Source organism: Arvicola amphibius, chromosome 9 (genome assembly GCF_903992535.2).
Source record: "Arvicola amphibius chromosome 9, mArvAmp1.2, whole genome shotgun sequence".
Taxonomy (NCBI): Eukaryota; Metazoa; Chordata; class Mammalia; order Rodentia; family Cricetidae; genus Arvicola; species Arvicola amphibius.
In genome coordinates, this window is record NC_052055.2 from 74,704,433 (window position 1) to 74,726,267 (window position 21,835).

At 46.1% G+C, this 21,835-nt stretch overlaps 1 protein-coding gene across 1 annotated transcript in view; it reads right to left on the bottom strand.

Moving 5' to 3' along the window:
- Window positions 1-563: 563 nt before the first annotated feature.
- Tnfrsf21 (TNF receptor superfamily member 21) overlaps window positions 564-21,835 on the bottom strand; it is a 68,339-nt gene continuing 47,067 nt past the window's right edge. Inside the window, exons 5-6 of the mRNA XM_038342607.1 lie at window positions 3,015-3,243; window positions 564-1,951 (exon numbers count right to left, since the gene is read on the bottom strand). Coding sequence (XP_038198535.1) covers window positions 1,722-1,951; window positions 3,015-3,243 — 459 coding nt within the window. The 3' untranslated portion in view covers window positions 564-1,721. The remainder of the gene's footprint in view (window positions 1,952-3,014; window positions 3,244-21,835) is intronic.

Genomic DNA, 21,835 nt, shown 5'->3' on the forward strand with positions numbered 1-21,835 from the left:
AATATCCCACCAACACAAGACTCCACCTGCCTCACTGCTGAGAAAGCTCTCTGGAGTTCAGCAGGGATACGGAGGCTTTGGTTAGAAGCCTGTGTATGTGTGCAGATCGCCCCACAAGTAACAAATTACCTGGGGGGAAGAGAAGCCTACAATTTGCCAGGCAGTGGTGGCGCATGCCTTTAACCCCGCATGCAGGAGGCAGAGGCAGGCAGATCTCTGTGAGTTTGAGGCCATCCTGGTCTACAGAGCTAGTTCCGGGACAGCTAGGGCTGTTACACGGAGAAACCCTGTTTTGAAAAACAAACAAACAAACCAAACAAAAAAGCCTAAGGTTTAACTTGAAAGACTGGGAAAGGCTTGGCAGTTCTTGCCAGAGCCCTGTGCTCTGAACTGAACCTTCAGGTACCTCTCCTAAAACGACTTTTACTAATTGCATGATTTATGTATTAGACATGATTTACATACTAGAACCTACATCTTCTCCCAAGAGATGAACAGGGTTAGAACTTGAGCATAGAGGCAAGGGGGAAAGTTAAGTAGTAAATACACTAGAACCACTCAAGTAACAAACACCTAATATTTATTAATAAATTAGTATACTTGAAGGCATTTTTCTGATATCAGTTCCTCACCGCTAAGCCCGCCCACACAAAGGCAGCCGACCCCATCTCTACATGAGAGCCCGACAGCTGAGTGTCAGCGGGCAGGTGGGTAAGGGAGAGCACAGGTGCAAATATATCAGACAAGAGTTCTTACAGCTGCAGCCATTCTTAATTAAAGTGGTTGAATGACGACAAAACCCAGCCAGGCCTTCGGGCAAGCTGGATCTATTGACTATGTGTATTTAAAAAAAAAAATCTTTAAAAGCAAAGCTGGGCAAAAGCTGCCACTGGCACACGAGGTTGACTTCCCAAGGTGCAGCAGAGCTGGCCCTAAGGATGAAGATCAAGTTCTTTGGTGGCCCAGGTGACAAGCCACGGAAACAGCAGGTCCTCAGGACGCGAGGACTTTGGTCTCCAGCCCAAAGCATATCAGCGTTAAGAGGAGCGCAAGTTACCAAGCAGTGTACGGTGTCCAGATGAAAACCATACAATCAGCGATAGAGAGTGTGGTCAAGTTTTAGCCATGAATATGAACTATACAACAAGACATGAGAAAGATAACTCGGAGTCTAATTGCATTACAGTAATCAACAGGGTCTTAAATACCCTCGGTCCTTAAGAACACTTGTAAAAGACAAACAGTAAGATAAAGAGGAAAAAAAAAAAAAAGCAAACCAGAAAAAGTAGGCGTGGATGCTGAGAGACTTATTTCTGCTTATAGAAGTCACGAGATGCCATTGTGTTTTTAAGGAGTTAAGTCTCAGAACCCAGCATGTGGGAAAAGTCACACTGCATTTACCTTAAGTTTTTAAAGTGCGCAGAACAGTTCTGAAAATATGTAAGAAGGCCAAAAAATGGAGAATATGTGGAACTTAAAAAAAAAAAACATTAGTGGTGGGCATTTGCCAACAGTTATACATCGAAAAGGCTTTATCAATTCACTTTCAAGGAGAGAAAACAAAAAGAAAGAAAAGAAAAATCCCCAAACCCCAAACTCAAGCACCAGCCATATACTCCGTTAGACACATACATACGCGCACACACCAGAACACAAAAGTCGGAAAGGAAATGAAGCCGTTCTGGAGCAGGTCGCTTTCCAGAATGCGGTGCCCCCGTGTTCTACAACAGGTCAGGAAGATGGCTGTACACAGAGTCCAGGAGGGTCTGGCTGGCTTCTTGGCTCTTGACCCCGATGATCTCGAAGAGCCTGTCCAGTTTGTCCTCAGCCTGAGGGATCTCTTCAATCACCCGCAGCTCCTCGGGATTCAGGACATGCAGCATATCATCAAAGATGGGCTGCAAGTCACAGGGGTCCAGGCGGACCTGCCGCAACACTGTGTCTTTCTTTTCTGCAGGGGACGGGGCGGGGAGAGAGAAAGACAAATGAGAGGGGAGGCAGCGGTAGGTGCCTGCAGTCTGAGACACTAGTAGCGCCCCTCCAGCGTGAGTGAGTGGCCTTCTGGGACATTTGAAACAACGTAAGTTTCTTTTTCTGCATAAGGACAGCAAACAGGACTCTTGGGTGTGGTGACCAGAGTCTGTAAGCCCAGCACTTGGGAGGCTGAGGCAGGAAGAGGAGTTCAAGAGCATCCTCCAGCCTGAGCCACGTGAGCCCCTGTCTCACAAAACAAAAACACCGACAGAAAAAGACCTGCTTAACAGAAATGAGACAAAGGCCTGCTTGAATGGATACTTAAAAAACAAAACTTTTTATTTTAAATCTCTCCAGGCCCCTTGAGTGGATTCCCACTGTGTTAGTAAAGTGACGTCTGCCAAGTGTTTAGGTCTTCTGAAACTCAAGGGAAGTGCTGACAGGCTTGTGGAGGAAGTCCGAAGCCGGTGTACTCTGTTTGTGGCTCTTTACAACTACACTGTGAAACTTAAAAAAAACGACAAAAAGCTGAACAGTGGCGGCGCACGCCTTTAGTCCCAGCACTCCGGGGACAGAGGCAGGTGGATCTCTGAGTTCGAGGCCAGCCTGGTCTACAGAGTGAGTTCCAGGGCAGCCAGGGGCTACACAGAGAAGCCCTGCCTCGGAAAACCTAACAAAAAACAAGCAGAGCAAAACAAAACCAAACCTACATCCGACTCCCCAGATGGGTTATGCTTTTAATCCTTAGACTAGCAAGTGTGGTAGATAATTTTTAAAAAACCATCTATACTGCATTTTATCAGATGTCCCTTGAAGCAGACATTGGATAGCATGCTGAGAACAGAAGGTGACAGTATGTGTCAAAGCTGGCTTGGGGACAGAGTTGTAAGGAAAGACTTTCTATAACCAGTGGTATGGCTTCCTTGAGGCCACTTATTCTATCTTGGAGGGCTTCCTGAACCAGTCATTCGATTGGCTCAGCTGCAGCCGGACTGTGGCAGCGGCCTGAGAGAAGGCCCCAGGCCTCACAGAGCTGGTACCTTTGGTAATAAAGGAGCCGTTCCTGCTCAGGGCGGAGGAGCCGCTGGATGTGGAGTCGCAGCGCAGAAGGGGCTCCGACTCATCCACGAAGAAGCCCTTGTTCTTGTCCAGAGGGGAGGGCTCCACTGTCAGGAGGGTGGCATTCTCAAGCTTCACGTTAGGACTGGGAATGGGGCTCGGGCTAAGTGGACTGGGGCTCATCGGGAGAGCCAGTTTGTCAGTTTCCAACTGTGGGAAGAAAAGAAAAAAATGATTATATATCAAAATTATATAGGAATAAAATTAAAGTAAACCCTACTCCCTTAACATTTTTTTGATGCTCCCATTTCTTTGTACACTCTTGATTTGTTGTTACACTGTTGGTAAACACATACACATTTTTATTTTTTTATTTTTTATTTTTTTTGGTTTTTCGAGACAGGGTTTCTCTGTGGCTTTGAAGCCTGTCCTGGAACTAGCTCTTGTAGGCCAGGCTGGTCTCGAACTCACAGAGATCCACCTGCCTCTGCCTCCCGAGTGCTGGGATTAAAGGCGTGTGCCAGCACCGCCCGGCCACATTTACATTTTTAGACAGCGTCTTACAATGCGCCCCAAACAAACTGGCTTTGAGCTCATAGACTCACCTGCCTCGGCCTCCTGAGTGCTGGGAATAAAGTTGTGCGCCACCACACCCTGCCCCCAACTCATTCTTAAACCTTTTCAGGACATGTGAAGCCATGTGTGGTGACAGGCCAAGTTTGGATTTGGGGGATGGCCTGGGCTAACAAGAGTCTATCTTAAAACAAAACAAAGCACACATGAGCAGAAAGTGTAATATTAAAAGCAAGGAGACAGGTAAGGTGACGTGTGCCTGCAACCCCAGCTGCTCTGGAGACGGCAAGTGTGGTGCCATCCTGAGCAACGCAGCAAGGTACCGCTCTAAAAAGAAAAGCAAACACTAGGGGGCATTTGTAGGCATTGTTTTTGTTATGGTATTGATGTGACAACATACTCTGACCAAAGCAACAGGAGGGAGAAAGTGTTTATTCCAGTTCACAGTTCAAGGTACAGTCTACTGAGCTGGGGGCTTCAAGGCTGCAGGACCTGGTTATGTGGCATCCAAAGTTAAGAAGCAGAGAACAATGAATGCAGGAATTCTAGTGCTCCCTTTCTTTATGCAATGCAGGAAGGAATGGCCCTGCCTACAAATCAGATGGGTCTTTAGATGGTATGTGGTAGTTTTGCCTAGCAGTGCGGAAGGCTGAGGCAGAATGGCATCTGTAAGTTTGGGGCTAGCCTGTGTGACTGTGGTCCTGTCTCCTTTAAAAGGAAGAAAGGGAGGGAGGGAAGGAGGGAGGGAAGGAGGGAGGGAAGGAGGGAGGGAGGGAGGGAGGGAGGGAAGGAAGGAGGGAGGGAGGGAAGGAAGGAAGGAAGGAAGGAAGGAAGGAAGGAAGGAAAGAAGCAAGACAAAATGATGGGTCTTTTCACATCTGTCAACACAGACACATCCAAGAATGGCCACACTCACACCAAGTTGTTACCTCAGGGGCATGGAGCTGCACACAGGTAAGAAAAGACTCAGTCTAACCCAAACTCTAACAACCAGAAAGAGTCCTAGGTCGTATCCAGATGTTTCCCTCTGTCAGAAATGGTCTTCTCTGGTGGATACCTTATAACAAAATTGATGCAATATCCCAAAGAGGTAGAAACTTCACCTTGGAAATGTGAATTATCTTCTTTATTTTTAAATTGTGTGTGTGTGTGTGTGTGTGTGTGTGTGTGTGTGTGAGGGAGTAGCTTTAGGGAGGCAAGAAGCCGGGAACCTGGATTGCGGTGAGGAATGACCACAGCTTATACCAGAAACATGCAGTGGGCGTGGGGGTGGAGCTTGCGTCATGGGTGAAGAGACCAAAGCCTAGGGAGAGCACACAGCTACCCCAAGGAAGCCAGTGTTCATTTCAAGTCTATTTGCCCTCTTCACTTTAAGAGATGCTTTAGAACTCCATCAGGCACTTATGGCTCCCCTAGCCCATTGATTTTATGCTTTTATCGGCTTTCCCGGTATAAAGGTTATTACTGATTGTCAAGTTGACAAACCTAGGATCACCTAGCAGATGATCCTCTGGGAATGTGGGTGTCTGGAGACTGGGTTAACTGAGGTGAAAGCCTCACCCTAAATGCAGCAACTATTCCCTGGCTGGGAGAAAAGGAGAACGTGGCGCTGGAAATGGCTCAGCAGCTAAGAACACTTGCTGCTCTCGCAGAAGACCAGAGTTCAGTTTTCAGCACCCACAAATTCTTAAAATCCCAGCTCCAGCGAACCCAGTGTCCTGGTTTTCACAGGGACCCTCACACATGTGGCATACACACAAGACGAACACAAGCAAAAATTAAAATGAAATAAGTAGTTCTTTAAGGAAGAAGGGAGCTGAGTGTCAGCAGCCATTTCTCTGTTGCCTGACTATAGAGGCAGGGTAACCAGCTGTCTCAGGTTCCTGGTGCCACGCCTTGACTGCATCCCCTTGAACTATAAATTAATATAAACTTTCTTAAATTGCTTCTCATCGGTTATCTGTTCACAGAGCACACACACACACACACACACACACACACACACGGATGACTGTCCAGGAAGTAGATGAGCAGTCACACATGACAGTGTTCAGGGATGACATACACTCTCCCAAAGATGTGGAAGACCACCCTGGTAACATCCGTCACTCTCTCAGGCCCTTCAAGTGAGATGCTGTCAAGCTCTCCAGACAAAAGACTGACTCTGATTTCAGTTTAGACTTATGTAAGACATGAAGCCAGCGTGCCTGCCTCTTTTACAACGCCTAATGACTGAGGGTCTGCATAGGCCGCTGGTTCCTGCACACTCCTGACAGTCTAAGGGGATGTTCCCCTGAACCACCCCCCACAGCTGACTCTGCTTCCAGAACTGGCCATCATGCATCCCTAGAGGGCCCTGCTGATGCCCAGATAGGAGTTATGCACAGGCTTTGAGGTTTAATTCAGCAGGCCCTGGCATAGGGCGCTGTTTCCTGAAAATGCATGCAGTCACTCATTCACGCCAATATCCTTCTTTGTGTCCCCAACTGACAAAGAGCATTTGTCTGCATTCTGGTTCTCAGGGACATTACACTGGTTGACACAGCCCATCAATGTAGCACACTGTTCTTACTTAGAAAAAAAAAAAAAGAGAAGAGAAAGAAAGCACTTCCCACCCACAAATGCGCGCCAATGTAAAAGTCCACCCACCTATTTCCTGCACCCACTTAAAACTTTCAATCTTTATTTTCCCAACAGCTTTGCTTCCAGTTGGAAAGTTAAGCAGCAGCCTTCCAGCATAATTGCACAAGGTGCTGACCTGACTGATGCCACTGTAATTACCTCCAGCCAGGTGACTACGAAGGTGCCCCAGGGAATGGCCAGCATCACCCCCCAACGCTGAAGCTACCTAGTGGAGAATAGCTGAGAATAGCGAGAGCCAGAGACCACGTGCCCAGCATCCTTCTCAAAACTCCGCCCCTCCCCCCTCTGGCTTTGGGTGGCTGGCTGCATTTGGAATGCAGCTGGAGGGAGGTTCCTTGCATTTTTCCTGTAAGTTCATAGAAACACCTTTCCTTTTTTTTTTTTTTTTTTTTTACCCAATAGTAACCCAGCTCCCAAAGCTGCTTTGCAAGCCTGTATTAGGTATTGCGTTTCCTGGCGTGTCTCTAACCAACAAACTGAATCGTCGGGCTCTGTGGAATAAAACAGTTACTCACTAATTATGGAAGTTCACGACTTGGTGTTTTGAGTTTATAGCAACAAAGAGCATCAATATTAACGTGGCAATATTACTTAAGAGAGAAGACAAGTACTTTGGGGTTTTTGTTTTGTTTTTTGTTTTTATTAAAACACAGTCTCATATACTCCAGGCTGGCTTCTAACTCACTATGCAGCGAGGATGACCTTGAACTCTCAATCCTCTGGCAGCTACAGTCTGAATTCTGCAGTGATGAGGACCTAGGGCTTTGTGTATATTAGACAGGGCTCTCCCAATTAAGCCACACTGCCAGTCAGAGAAGACATCGAAACAAGAAAGCCAGATTTCCTCAGAAGAGAGTCTCATCATCTTTAAAAGACGATACAAAAGTTGTCAAAATAATCACAATAGAGTAACTTAATTTATTCCTTAAGTATCTTCGGGATCTCCAAGTTCTCTGTGGGGGGCATATCCATTTTACAACAGAAAAATAAAGCATGTTATTTTTAAAAGCATCCCGACTGATAAGTATATTTTCCTTCTGCTAATTTGAAGCTATTGTGGCTGTGGCAACTTGTATTTTTATTGGGTTGAAAAACAGGACCGCTGGCAGAGTGTACAGCTCAGCCCCTCTGTACTTCCATTACAGGCCCATGGGCTCAGACACCCCCATCTGATGAAGAGCACTCTGAGAACAAGAGGAAAGGACTCGGGGAAACTTGGCCAGAAAGGAAATGTATCCACCAGCTACTTGTTGCTCCTCCAGAAACACTAGAAAGCCGTGGTTCCTTTTGCTTTAACACTGTCAGATGAGATCATTGTGACACAATGTGAGAAAGAAGGGAGAGCCGGAGAGACAGGTGGAGAGGAGAGGATGGTAAGGGTAAAGGAGCAAGGCTCTCCAGGAAGCCCACACCACAACAGTGCTATTGAGTGTGCTTCCAGACCATGGTATTTTGTTTGGCCCAATGGATCCTTGTTCCCCCTGATTAGTCTCCACACAGGTACACTTAGTGCTTCCAGGTGCTTATTAAAAGTGGTAGGGAGGGTAGATAAACAGCTGCCTCGACCTGATAGCCAAGTCAGCCCTATAGCCCCATGGTTGTTGTGGTTTCCTCTCCGAGTATCAGAAACACGGAAGTCATCTAATCTGATTCGATACACAGTGGAGTCTGGGGTCTGAGAATCTGGGTTCTGAGGACTGTGGCAGGGCCATCTAAGCAGTAGTGATGGCCTTCTTGTCCCATTCCCACTGAGTCTTTGTCAACCCTCCCAGTTCCAAGCTGAAGGGCACTCTGTGTCCTCAGGTCAACTGGATACCCGCACTGCTGTTCTGAAGGTGGGACAAGCCCTCCCCTGGACAACTCGGAGGGTGCAATGTTCCTTAGCTTCCGGAATGGTGAGCGTGAACACTGAAGGAAAACCCTTCCCCTCCTTACCCCTGACAAGACTGGCAGTGACACCAAGGGAGGTCTGAGTGGTCCAATTGTCCTCTGTTGCATCCTCTGCAGGCAGGAACAGGTGGCTGTCCTAGCCCCCAGGCACTTCCAGCCTACATTTCCTACTTCCCACATTTAAATGCTCAAGGAATTAAATAAAATTAGGAAGTCTCAAAAGTCCCAGAAAACCATTGTAAGGAGATGTCCCATTAATCAGCTGTGTGGTCTTAGGAAAACCACTTCCCTTCTTAGACCCCCGCTTCCTTTTTCATTTCTAAACTGAAAAGCGTAGGTTAGGCCAGCTCTACGTTACTTCCATCCAGACTGTCTTATACGCTGCTTGCTTTACTATTGCCATTTTGTTCTCCTAACCCTCGCCCCCCACATGACCCTTTCTCCTTTGCCAAGTTATCCCCAATTAGTTCACTCAACTAAGGCTCACCAGAGTTATTGTCAGTTACTACCCAATTACGATCTCCCTGTGGGGGCGCAATCTGTGCTCACAAAATGAATGAAGGACTTTGATTCATTAGTGATCCCCCCGCCCAATGAAGCACTAATTATGCAGCCTGGATGCTCCTTGTCAGCCTGTTAAAAATGGTTCAACTTAACCCCTTAGCCCCCGTCATGTCCTACATGGCTATCACCATGCTCTCTTCTCTATGATGTAACCACTAGCCACAGGTGCCTGGTGGCCTCTAAGGAAGCTTCTGACACACAAAAGCTGTCCTTCCCACCTAATGCTCCCTCTCCATCTCTTGTATCAACACAAAGGAGCTCAGCTTGCTTGTGGAAATATCATTTTTCATAATGGTTTCAAGAGCACCCTTCGCTAATCCCAACGGAAACTAATTGCCATTTCATGAGTTGAACAGCTTGCCACCCAGATCCTGTAAGCAAGAGGGAACTTTAAGAAATAAGTCATACTCAGTGGGGGTATAGTTCAGTTGGTAGTATGCTCATTTAGCATGCAAGAAGTCCCTGGGCTTTACATTCAGCACCACACAGAACTGGGCACATACCTGCAATCCTAGCACTCAGGAGGTGGAGATAGGAGGGTCAGAAGTTCAGGGTCTATAAGAGACTCCATCTTTGAAAAGAGGAGAAGCGGGGGTGGGGGAGGGAGTTATTGGAAAACTGGCTCTAACAAAGTGCCAAGATGAATCTATACAACCTGCCTGTAATCCACTGCTGAGGAACAAAAGCCCACAATGCTTAGAGAAGCTGGATTCTGCCATCTCAGCACCAACAATACATGAGCGCAAGAAGCTGCCCTGGCCCCTGGGAGTGGTAAGGGTCGGTCAGAAGGGGCTGCCAGGGCATGGAACTCAATAGTGGTCTTACCCTCCGGCTGGACAGCTGTCCTAAGAGAAAAGGATGGATGAGACATTCTGTAGACACCACACACTTTGATTGAGACCAATAATTTGTTTTCTATTTGAAACTATTTCAGACCCTGGCAGACCCACGACGAACCAGTTAAGAAAAACAAACAAACTGAATTTCCACCAAAGGGCTACCCAAAGGGAATTACAGTCACAAATAAGTCTAAAATGACAACTATGTGGGGAGGGTGATGTTATCTCAAGCTTGTTTCTCCTGCCGTCCAGCTGCTCATATAATAAAGATGAAATTAGATTTCAGACCATCTGCATGGCCATGTGGGAATCCCAGTTTGAGCCCTGTCTTCCGTGCCAGGTCAGTATTTTGTAATATCTGACTCCATTGAACCCACTGGTCCTTATGTTGGAGAACAAGAACTCAGACAATAAAGCAGTAAAGAAGTTAAACCCAGGGCTGGAGAGGTGGCTCAGTGGTTAGGAGCACTGATTGCTCTGGCCGAAAACTGGGGTTCGATTCCCAGGCCCCACAGGGTAACTCACAACTTTTGATGACTCCAGCTGCATATGATTCAATACTTTCTTCTGACCCCCACAGGCACCAGACACACATGCAGCGCACGTACTCGAACGCAGGCAAAACATGCCTACACATTAAATAAAATTTAAAAAGGAGTTTAAATCTATGTGCTCCAGGGATTTCAGATAAGGAGGAGCGGTGTTAGCAGCCAGATCTTAAAAATTTTTATCTGAATCTATTCCACTCCCGAGTTCACAGACTGAAGAATGCCTGCGATAATGTTGTCTTAACAGACATCGGGGGAAGACAGAGCCATGCGTTGAAAGAGAGCAAGGGAAGAGGAAGTGATGCAATTATATTAAAGTCTCAAAAAGCAAAAGGAATAGCAAAAACCACATTGTTTTCATTGAAAGGAGGGGTAGGTTTCCTTTAAATTTTAAATGAAGGAGACAATAATTTAGAAAAACACTTTATTATTAGTTATTTGTGTGGGGGGGGGCACAGAGTCGTCAGATCCCTTGGAGCTAGAATTACAGACAGTTGTGAGCCTCCTGTTGTTGGCCCTGGGACTTGAACTGAGGGACTCTGCAGAAGCAATACACTCTTTGAACAACTGAACCAACCTAACAATGACTTTTAAATCCACGTTTGAAGTGTGAATTTTTGTTGGGCCCAATTCAAGAAATAAGCAAAATTTACTGAACAGTTTTTTTTTTTTTTCCCCAGACAAAATAAATACATAGATGGAACTGGCATGATGTTGATTCATCCCCAAGCCTTTCGGGGAGAACTTGGTCAGCTGTCTGAGACAGAAATGGAAACATGGATTGGAAAGAGCCACATATACAGAGATAAAGCAAGTGTATTGAAATAGAAAGGATTGTTGACAAGCCTCTTATCTTCCCTTCTCTCTTCCTCCGCAGCTCAGCCCAGACCTCCTCGGGAGACATGTGAGGAGTATATTTATTGCATGAGGAAGGAACCGTGCTGACACTTCCAGTCGAGATGTCCAATTAGCAGGCGGACAGCACAGGCCCTCTGATGTCTGCTCACCCTGGAGTCACTGAAGGTCATGGGATGGAGTAGGAACAGGAACACAAGCCAGGATGGGCCTCCCTGGGAACGCCCAGGCAAAGCCACAGATGAAGCATAAATGTGTCTAACTGGAGAATCCGGGAGCCAGTGTAAGCTTTTAGCACCTGTTTACCCCCCGTGGAGAGAAACTCCGGGTTAACCTGGCTAGCTAAAGCCTGAAGCCGCTGGGAAATTGCGTGAAGAGACAGCTCCACCCACCCTGATTAGTTGAGGCTGAGGAAAATCAGCCGCGATTTGGTTACAACTGAAGTCTTACTGAAGACTGTAGGGAGGCTAGCCAGTGGTTAACTGGCCATGTAGGTCCTGACTTAAAGCCAGGGGGTTAGCAGGATTGCATCCATGGATACTGACCATTGCTCAGAGTTAGTTTCAATAGGGACCTCAAAGATGACATTTAACTCAAAGTGTGAATGGTCAATCTTTGCCCTAAGCAAAGGAACTCTCCTTTTCCCGGTGCACAGAGGAAAAGCTGGCTCCAGGGGGAGGGAGGGAGGCAGAGCCCTGCCCAGCTGCTTGGGCGGGTGTCTGCTGACTGCAAGGGTATTGCTCGCTGTGGTGGCACTGAGCTGACTCACTGACTAGCTTTCTCAATAAAGGAAGTGAGGACGAGAGCAAACGGGCTTTCTGGGTTCTGAGTGGGAACCCACTCACATCTTAGGATAATATTGCCAAGCTCAGCACCATCAGGACACTGGGAGGTCATGCTATTAGAAATAAGGGGTTCCCCTCAGTGCTGTCTAGTCAGGTCTAACCTTGAAAACACGCCGCACAAGCTTTCTTAAAAGCTTGCCTGAGGACCTGCTATCCAACGGCGATCATGTTGGGGTCAGACAGTTAATGTGAAGTTGGTTCTCTCGTCCACCCTGCAGTGATGGATGGAGCTCAAGTCCCCAGGTGTGGTACCTCTACCCACTGAGCCACTTCAGAGGTACTCCATTAGGTTTTAGGAGCTTGACAGATTAGTATTGCTTAACAAATTCATTGAGTTGTGCTTTTATCACCTCAACCACCCGGTTTCCACCCTAACGGTGGCCCTCTGAGACTTCAAGGTTTCGGCGACTCTGACTGTCCCCATAGCGGTTAGCCAGTGTATGATCATTTCCTGTGCATTGCTCCTTGAGTCTATATGTACATAGTACCAATAGGCAGGAACAAACAGTCTCAGCCTGCACATTCTTGAGGGCAGCAGCCAAAGCTGACTCGCTCCTTTGATAAGTGTGTAGATGCCCACAGCTGACCTCACCTGTTCTGGCATTGGGTGGCTTCGACCCTAGCTAGAGTGGCTATCACCAGCAGTGCGTGCTCTAGGGTTTGTATCTGTGTGGAAGGGAAACAGTCCCGAAACCAGAAGAATGCATCACGCCATGCCCTTTCCTCTCTGCCAGCCTAAAGCTAGTCATCTGCACATGTTTAAAGTCCTCAGTTTCCTCCTAATGCCAAATGGCTTGTCTCTGACTCTGTGCACATTATTTCTTGAGGACATTTGTCCTGTGCCGTAGACCATCTCCTTCAGCCGTATGTCCCTCATGGATCAGAACAGATCAGAACATCACACACTGTTCACAACTCAAAGGACGGCACACAGGCTCTCTGCCGGGTCTGGCAGTGCTCCCTGAAGCAGATGCCAAGACACCCAGGATTTCACTTTGAGGAAGACTTATGTACATCCTCTATGTTCTCCGCCACTTTCAGGAGCACCTTGCCTACAGATGGGATTATAAATATACAAAATAACCCCGCCCCCACACTGTTGGCAATGAATTATTTTAATGATAGGCGATTCTGCTCTTTCTGACTCACTCCTGGAGGTAAGTGGATGTCTCCCCAGGGGTGATTTTTACAGAAAAATCAAAGTGATATTGTCTATCCTTCAAGGAAAATGTTGAAATTAACGGCTGCACACTAATCAATCCTACTTCAGATCAGACGAGATGCGATTTTTCCATGAGCTAGTGACTGGCTAGTGACATAGGGTTGTAATTGATTAGAGGACCGTCGTGAAATGCAGGATCAAAGCCTGGCCAGGCTGGAAGCCATCAGTTTGTCTCTACACGTGTTTGGGCTTCAGAAAAATAAAACGTGGTCTTCCGTTATGATGGTGAAATAAGCGTTAAAGAAACTCTTTTTCTATAATACTGATTCTGATTTCTTCCCGTGAGCTTTTGGAGAAGGCCAGTAAGGGTGGGGACTGAAAGGATGGAAAGTGTCATCAGTAACATACTTAGCCTTTCGGGGATACTGAGTCACCATCTGCGGGGAGGGGAGGGGAGTGTTGGGGTCCGGTGCTAGCCCGGAGTAAAAGGAAGATTTTTCAAAAGTCCACTTTAATGTCTCCATAGTGGTTTCAAAGACGATAGTCTAAACATCTGTCCCACATACTTGTCCTACTTACAAACACGACAGCACAGAGGGGACAGCCCGCAGGTTTGTCCTTTGCTACTGTCTAGGGCGTGTCTCAGTGCTGGGTACGGTGCTCAGCACACAAGCGACACTGGATTAATGCTTACTAAATAAAGTACCTGTATAAAAAACCCTACCCTTCAAAGCAATGACAACCATAAAATAATATGAATAATAAAATAAAAATAGAATAATGACAGTAATAATAAAAAGTGTGTGCATCCAAGTACGCGTGAGTGTTACATGTAGCGTTATTAAGACTCTGTTTCTGGGTGGAAGGGCTAGCTCAGTCCGTAAAATGTAATCGTGAGGACTTGAGTTTGGACTTCAGAAGTCACATGAGAAAGGCCACAGGTGTTGGTAGAAGACAAGCCGATCCCTGAGCTCGTTGGCCAGCCAGCCTAGCTGAATCCGTGAGCTTCAGGTTCAGGGAGAGACTGTGACACACAGTCAAGGTAGAGAGCGACAGAGAAAGGTCACTGGCATCAACCTCTGGTCTCTAGGAAGATGTGAATTCCTATGTGCGTCCTTACACAAACCACATCAAAGCAAAGTCCATACAACACACATGGGGGCAGAAGTAGTTTTCTTTTTTTTTTTTAAAGAAAGAATCTATTTCTCTAGTTTTTCTCCTCATGATCTATACATAGGGCAAATTCAATTTCTGTATTTCACTGGTTCTGTGAGGCACATTTTAACATCCAACAGCAGGGCTGTATCTTTCAACTACAACTGGTGGTGTTTTTTATCTTGTTTTCGGGGCACACCCTAGTGCATCTTATGACCAAGCTAGAATCCAGTGAAAAACAGTAACAGCTAGGAACCACGACACCTACATACACTGCTCACTGAGCAGAGGCGAAACCTTCTGAAATGTGGTGGACGGATGCTGAGCAAATGCTGCTCTACTTCCCCTTGTTTCCGTTATGGGCTCATTGTTCTAAAAGGAAAGAGCAGAGTCACAAAGATCCATGTCAGCACAGACTGTGCATTCACCCCCTTTATCCATGTCAACATAGGGCTGGGTGCATACACCCCTCTATCCTCGTCAAACACAGACTGTGCACGCACCCCTCTATCCTCGTCAAACACAGAACTGGGTGCATACACCCCTCTAGTTTTAGCGAGCTTTAGAAAGCTGTCTGGAAGAAACTGAGGCCTGGAGACAGAAGCTGGCTTGCCCAAGGTCACAAAGGGAGGGAGTGTGGGAAACAAAATTCAACTCTATCCAAGAGAAAGCCCAAATTTTGTATTTCTTTATTCCATTACATGTTATTCAAACTTCCAAGCCCCTGCATTTGATGTGGAGACGACACCGGAACCTCGCCCTCTGTACCGTTCTCACTATGGACCAGTTCTAAGTTTCTGGAAAGCTTGCTACTGAGTCACGGAAAACGGGATGTAAGAAAACACGCATTGTTTGGAACAGCGAAGGGATGAGACGTCCCTACTGCGAACAGGCAGATGTGACTGCCTGCTGGTAGGAAGAGAAGTCTCAGGGAAGAAGACCGAAGCACAGTGTTGAGTGAAACCAGCATCCTGTCCTAAAATGCACAAGCCTGCATCAGCTTTAGTTTCCCAGACTTGTTGGACTGAGAATGTCCTGATACTATGCACTCACACATGCATTTCCAATGGAACACCTGCTCATGCCCGTGAATTGTAACTACCAGTCCTTGCACGCTTGCCTTCATCCTGGAGAGGGAGTACTTTGAGAGGCAGGGACCACCTTTCTTCCTCGCCTGGTATCAGGCCAGCAGCAAGTACCTGCAGCACTAGCGGGAATAACTATGAAACTTGGTAGAGAACTTTTGTGGCTCTTGTTTCGTTTATGGACTTGTTTGTTTGACAGGTTATTCTGTGTATCCTGGCTGAACTGGAGAACCCAGGCTGGCCTCAAACTCTTGACAATCTTCCTGTTTCAGCCTCCTGTGCTGGAACTATATAGATGTGAGCCACCATGTTCAGAGGAGACTTTGAGATATGGTAATAAGTAAGCCAGCCCAAAAGGCCATTACAAGTCTAAAGTCTTTTCGCTGACCTGGCTCTTCGAACCCCGTGGCCAGCAACATGAAACATACCTGCGCGCACACCTGAGCCTGAATGTTTCAGCAATCCCTCTGGACTGTCTTCCCTCGCTACACTGGAAGTTCCCCAGAGCCCACAGTCACACCCTGTGATTCAGCAGCGTCCTTAAATGACCCTTAAGTGACACAGCGAAGAAGAGCAGGGCCTAGGTCCATGCAAGTCTGGCTAACAGCTTGGGTCTTAGGTCCTTAAGCCTGAAGACAATAAGTTCTATTTTCTAGAAAATTAACAACAACAACAATACAGCATAAAAACAAACAAACAAACAATAAAAAAATCAAACTCATTTGAATCCATAAAAAGTCAACTGAAATGTCCAGCTGGTATTTGCCTCAGCTCACGCTCACTGCATTTCTGAAAATAGCTAGTCCCATAGATAAGGACAGCTGCATCCTGCAGCTTGGCAGCAGAAGCCAGGAGCTGTGGCCCCCTCAGCAGCCAGAGCAGCAGCGTCCCGGTTCCTCCCTAGCCCTTGGATTCTCCCAGCTGCTAGAGCAAAGCCGCCCAGTGCCTAAGAGAAAGGCTACTATGTAAGACAGGGAGGGGAGGGCTGGGGGAGGCTGGGAGGGGAGGAGGGACATAGCATGTAAGCATGGCCAAGCACTCTGATCCGGAGAGGGTTAGCTCTTCTACGTGGTTCTAGAAAGGCGGAAAGGTCCCTAAGGACAAGGAATCATTCAAGTAAGAAACAACGACATCAACTGAGTTCCATGGCTGTTAAATCACAGTGTAGTCTCACCTTCCTACGTCACTAGGCAAAGAGGAAGCAAGCAGACAGTCAGGCTCAACCGCCCGTACACCACACCACATTCAGCAAGCATCTGGTCACGTGTTAGATCAGCTAACCTTGCAATGCTTCTCTCACTCCTTCCTCCCTCTTTCCCTCGTCTCTATCCTCCTCTCCCTGTCCTCGCCTCCGCTGTGTTAGCCTAGGCCACCTACAAATCTGCAGCCCTCCTACATCAACCTCCTAAGAATCATAGGATGGTCTACTACACTTCACTTTCTGTTATATCTATTTTTATTTTATGTGTACAATGTTTACCTTCATGTATGTATGTGTATCTGGTGCCCACAGAAGCCAAGAGGCATCAGAGCCTATGAAACAGGAGTTAGAGCTACTGTAAGTCTCTAGGAGGTTTCTGGGAACTGAGGCTGGATCCTACAAGAGCAGCAGGGGCTGCTAAATGCTGAGACATCTCTCCAGCCCCTTAATTAAAAAAATTATTGTTGAAAAAAACAGCAACAACAAAAAAATGCTAAGCAATGGTGGCACCCACCTTTAATCCCAGCACTCAGGAAGCAGAAGCAGGAGAATCTCTGAGTTCAAGGCCAGGATGATCTATAGAGTGAGATCCTGGACAGCCAGGGCTATATAGAGAAACCCTGACTCAAATAAAAACCAAACCAAATCAAACATACTATTATTGTTTTAGACAGGATCTCTCTCTATAGCACTGACTGTCCCAGACTCAATGTGTACAACAGGCTGACCTCAAACTCAGAGACCTGCCTGCCTCTGCCTCCTAAACTTCAGGACAGTTAGAGTTACACGGTGAGAGCCAGTTTAAAAGAAAAAAGTCAAAACGAAATAATAAAAAGTGCGGGTACACAAATCATGGTATCAGAGTGTTGAAGAAGTGAGCTACTGGCCATTGCTCTCACGCCTTGTCTTCTACATCCCAGAGCATGGCCAGTCAGCTCTGGTAAGCAGCTTTTCAGGTGTGAAGAGCATGGCCTTGAATTCCCATGCAAGCACACAGATTTCACCCCGGGCTTCCTGTGGAGAAAAAAACTGGTCCCTACTCCACCCCCACACCTCACAGAAGGAAGGGTAAGGGGATAGTAAAGAAAAGACCATCAACAAATATTACACTCACTCAGCCTCTCTGCATTCACAAGGGGCCAAAAAAAAAAAGGAGGGGAAAAGAAGAAAAAGTAAGGTTCAGCCAGCTAATGTGATGTCATGCTTCTTCTCTTGAGAGCCAAAAAGGGGAAAGCATTATCTCCACACACACCTTTGTTTCCTCGCGAGGGGAAGCATTCCAGGCGGCCTAGAAGCACTCACTCTTTGGGGCAGGAACGAATAAATATTTACAGTCGGCTGCTTTTTCTAGTCCTTGGCCACTGAACCCAGGCGACTCCGCCTTGACATCCACTTCCAGCAGCCTGGAAACCCGCTGAGCCTCCCTGCCCAAAACTATGTGACCCCAGCCTTCGGGATTTAAAAGGCCCATTATGCGTGTGAGTTGGAGCTGGTTAGGAACAAGTTGGGAAGTCATTCCATCTAAAAAGAAATAAACATACATGGACTGCTTTCTGGCAGCCACGCCACATTCATCCCCAAAGCAAGCCACGAGCATCATGTTTTATCACAAAGAAACTGAGGCAGAGAAGTGCAGTGGTGGACCCGGGGTCCTCACACTGATCATACCAAGGAATTTAGCCCGTCACTCAACTCCACACCCCTGTTCTGACCGGAACTTTAATGGCTGTTTCCAAGAACAGCAAGTACATTCTCCCTCCGTCCTCCTGGACCGCGCTCTTTGATGACACAGGTCTTTGTGAGCTACTTCTAGTCAACTGTAAGTTCCCTTGACTGCCTTACTCAATTGAGGGCCCAAAGTGCCTAGCATCAGACTGTGCTCATAAACTCTCAGATAATAGAGAGTTTTAAATATAAATTATAAATAGATAATTTTAAATATAAAATCCACATCATCTCCTAGCTGTTCCAGGGCGATATCGGGGCTGCAGAAAAGACGACAGAGAAGGGCCAAGGAGCGCAACACAGACCCTGACTTTGGAAGGACACGCTCATCGGGCTTTGCAGGGCAGTGTGCTCATAGCACAAAGATTCTTTTAAACATCTTTAATATGACGATGATGATGATGATGATGACGATTTTTAAAGACAGAATAAAGGTGAACTCAAACTCTCTCTATAACCAAGGATGACCTTGCACTCCCAATCCTCCTGCCACTGTCTTTGGAGTTCGGTGATTACAGGCATGTGCCACTGTGTTGGGGGTGGAACCCAGGACGGCCCGAACACCAGGCAATCACTCCAGCCACTGACCTATATCCCCAGACCCCTAATATTGTCAATGAAAGCAAACATGAGAGAAGATAAATAGGATTAAAGTTTTCTGGAAAATGGCAAAAGCACGCATCTGTAGTGTACTTTGTAAGTATGGGTGCTGTAGTCCTCATGGTATTCGTTAAAAAATAAGGTAACTCTTTCATCGCAGCACTCAGGAGGCAGAGCTCTGAGTTCAAGGCCAGCCTGGTCTACAGAGTTAGTCTCAGGACAGCCAGGGATATGCAGAAAAGCCAGACTAAAAAAAAAAAAACCCCACAAATATATGTGTGTGTATAGATATGGTATGGTAAATGTGTGGTGTGTGTTTAATTATGGTATTATATACATATATATTAAATGTGTTGTATGTATAAATACAGCAATATATATTACACACATGTGTGTTTTAAATGTGGTGTATATGTGTGTGTGCTCATGCAGTGTAAGATGAGCAGGCTTCTTGCAGTAGGAATATGCATCTGTGCACGCTGGGTGCACACGTGTGAGGAGATCAAAGGTTGATGTTAGTCACTCTGCACCACTAGTTTTGATGCAGGGTATCTTGCGGAACCCGTGCTTCACTGATTCGGTTAGACTAGCTAGCCAGTAAGCTTCAGGAATCCTCCTGCCTCTATCAACTGCCCCAGCTCTGGGGTCACAAGTGCACCTGGCCGGGACATACTTTTTCCCATGTGGTCAAGAAAAGCTTGAGGAAACACACAGACAAGCACTCAGAGAGAAAGACCCTCCACGAAGCAGAGGGGGACCCAGGAAGCCCAAACCCAAAGTTTAGGGAGGTTTTATTTATTTGCTTTTTGGGAGGGGAGGGGAGACAGGATTTCTCTATGTAACCCTGGCTAGCCTTAAACTCAATAGGTACAACAGGCTGGTTCCAGAGGTCCCCCTGCCTCTGCCTCCCAAATGCTGGGATTACCAGCCCACTTTTTAAGTGGATTCTGGGCATCTGAACTTGGGACCTTAAGTTGTGTGGCAGGCACTTGACTTACTGAGTCATCTCCCCTTAATCAAAGACAAAATTTAGATAAAATTACACACAAAATGAAGTCAAAGGCGGCAAAAGAAAGGTAACACAATTTAGAATGCAAGAGTGTTACATTTTTTAAAAAAAAAATAGCTTTGTTTGTGGAGAGGTGCTGGGAGGAGGACTCAGCAGATTAAAGCACTTGCTTTCCTTTAATGGACTGGAGTTCAGCACCCAGTATCAACACTCAACACTGGGCAACCCTTGACTTCCTGTAGTTGCAGTTTCTTGGGAGTGTGTGTGTGTGTGTGTGTGTGTGTGCATGTGCACTTTTTAAAAATTTTAAAAGGATGTGTAAAAATCCCATTCAACCATTTAGTTACTTCTCTCAAACGCACACGCCTAGAAGAGACACAATTCTGGAAGATATGAGTTCAGTTTAGACACTGGTCTTAGAACGCCTGCAGAATGCACATCTCAGATGAAGAAAGAGTCAGGCTCAGGATGGACTCGACAGTGGCTACCATGGTTAATACCGGACCAGCTGTTCTAGATGGGGGTAACAAAAAGCCACACGAATGCCAACCTTTGAAAGGCAGCATAATGTAGGTGTTCTCAGCCTCACGAACAAGAAGAAACATTAACCATTTAAAATGAGTCATTTTTACGCATTAAGAGTCCATTAACTCCTGGGGCAAAGTCCTGAATCCCCAGAAGTACCACAATACACAGGGAAAGCAATTCCCCACCAGAAAATGTGACGAGTGAGTCTTAATTATGCCCCCTGCTTTCCAGGTCTCTTGCTTGACTTGGCAAACCTCAAAGAGAAGCTATGGATGGCGGACTGTTCCATACTGTGCATTTGTTAAGATCTGGCAGCCAGGAATCAGGCTTGTTAGCTCCTAAAATTAAGAACCAGACCCAGAATGTTGCAATACAATGATGCACATTGTTAAAAACAGGCAATAAGAAGCTTAGTATTGTACAACCAGCATGCACCGTAATACCTAGGCTACAGAAAAAATCAAGCTGGGAGCCATAGAATGCTATCACACTGTGGCCTCTCAAAATAAAAATTAAAAAAAAATAGGTGTGGTTAGAATTTTTTTTTTAGTACAGAGGAGGTGAGAGATAGGAAGAAGTGTGTATAAGGTTAGCATACAGGAAGACACTTTGTGTTTTAATTCATTCTTGTAAGTTTCTTTAGCCTTTTAGCTTATCAGACTTTCCACTGGATACCCAGTCATCTCTTTTTATTTTACTTAATTTGTTTACTTTTCTGGGTTTTGAGACAGTCTCACTGTGTAGCCCTGACTGTCCTGAAACTCACCATGTAGACCAGGCTGGCCTTGAAATCCACCTGCCTCTGCCTCCCAAATTCAGGGATGGAGTAAAGGCGTGAGTAACCACCACCAGCCACAGTGACCTCTGAGCTTCTGGGACCATCACAGATTTGGGATAACCAAACTCAAAGAGTAGGTTAACTTCCATTATCTTTCTCCTAGGTGTCGTCAAGGAGATCTGGTGGTTTATTCCAAGTATCTGCGCCCCTCTTTAGTCTTCTGTTGTCTGACCAGTTCTTTCCCTCTTAGCCAACACTCAGGAAAGCGTATATACCATCTCTGCACTTCCTCCATTTCAACTGCAAGTATCTTATTTAAGTGGAGGATAAATATTTTTCTTGCCTTCCCAAACCCAGCTATTTAAAAGCCCAGCTGTGGCTGTGTATGATACTTCTCAAAAATGTCTCTCAAAATTCACAACACAGCCTTCTAACACATCTGTGTGTGCCTTGTAATTTTTATAACTGGCTTATTAGTCAAGGTTTTTCTGAAGTCCTACGTTTCAAAGAGGTTAAAAATATCCTAAGAACTTCGAAAGCCACCTTCAAAGTTAGTCAACATATACACACACATTCGTGTCCCAACATTACTATTAAAAATAAAACTCACCTGACCAATGTTTGCACTACTAATGGAGAGGCATTACACTGGTAATGTAAAAAGATAAAAGATATGTAACCCCAAGTCCCTTGTTGTACAAAATTTGCTGCAGAACGGTCATGAATTGAGTTAATGTGGTGAACTAATTTCTACTTAGCTCTTATTAAAAAAATGGATTTGAACCTCTGAAGGCATAACGCA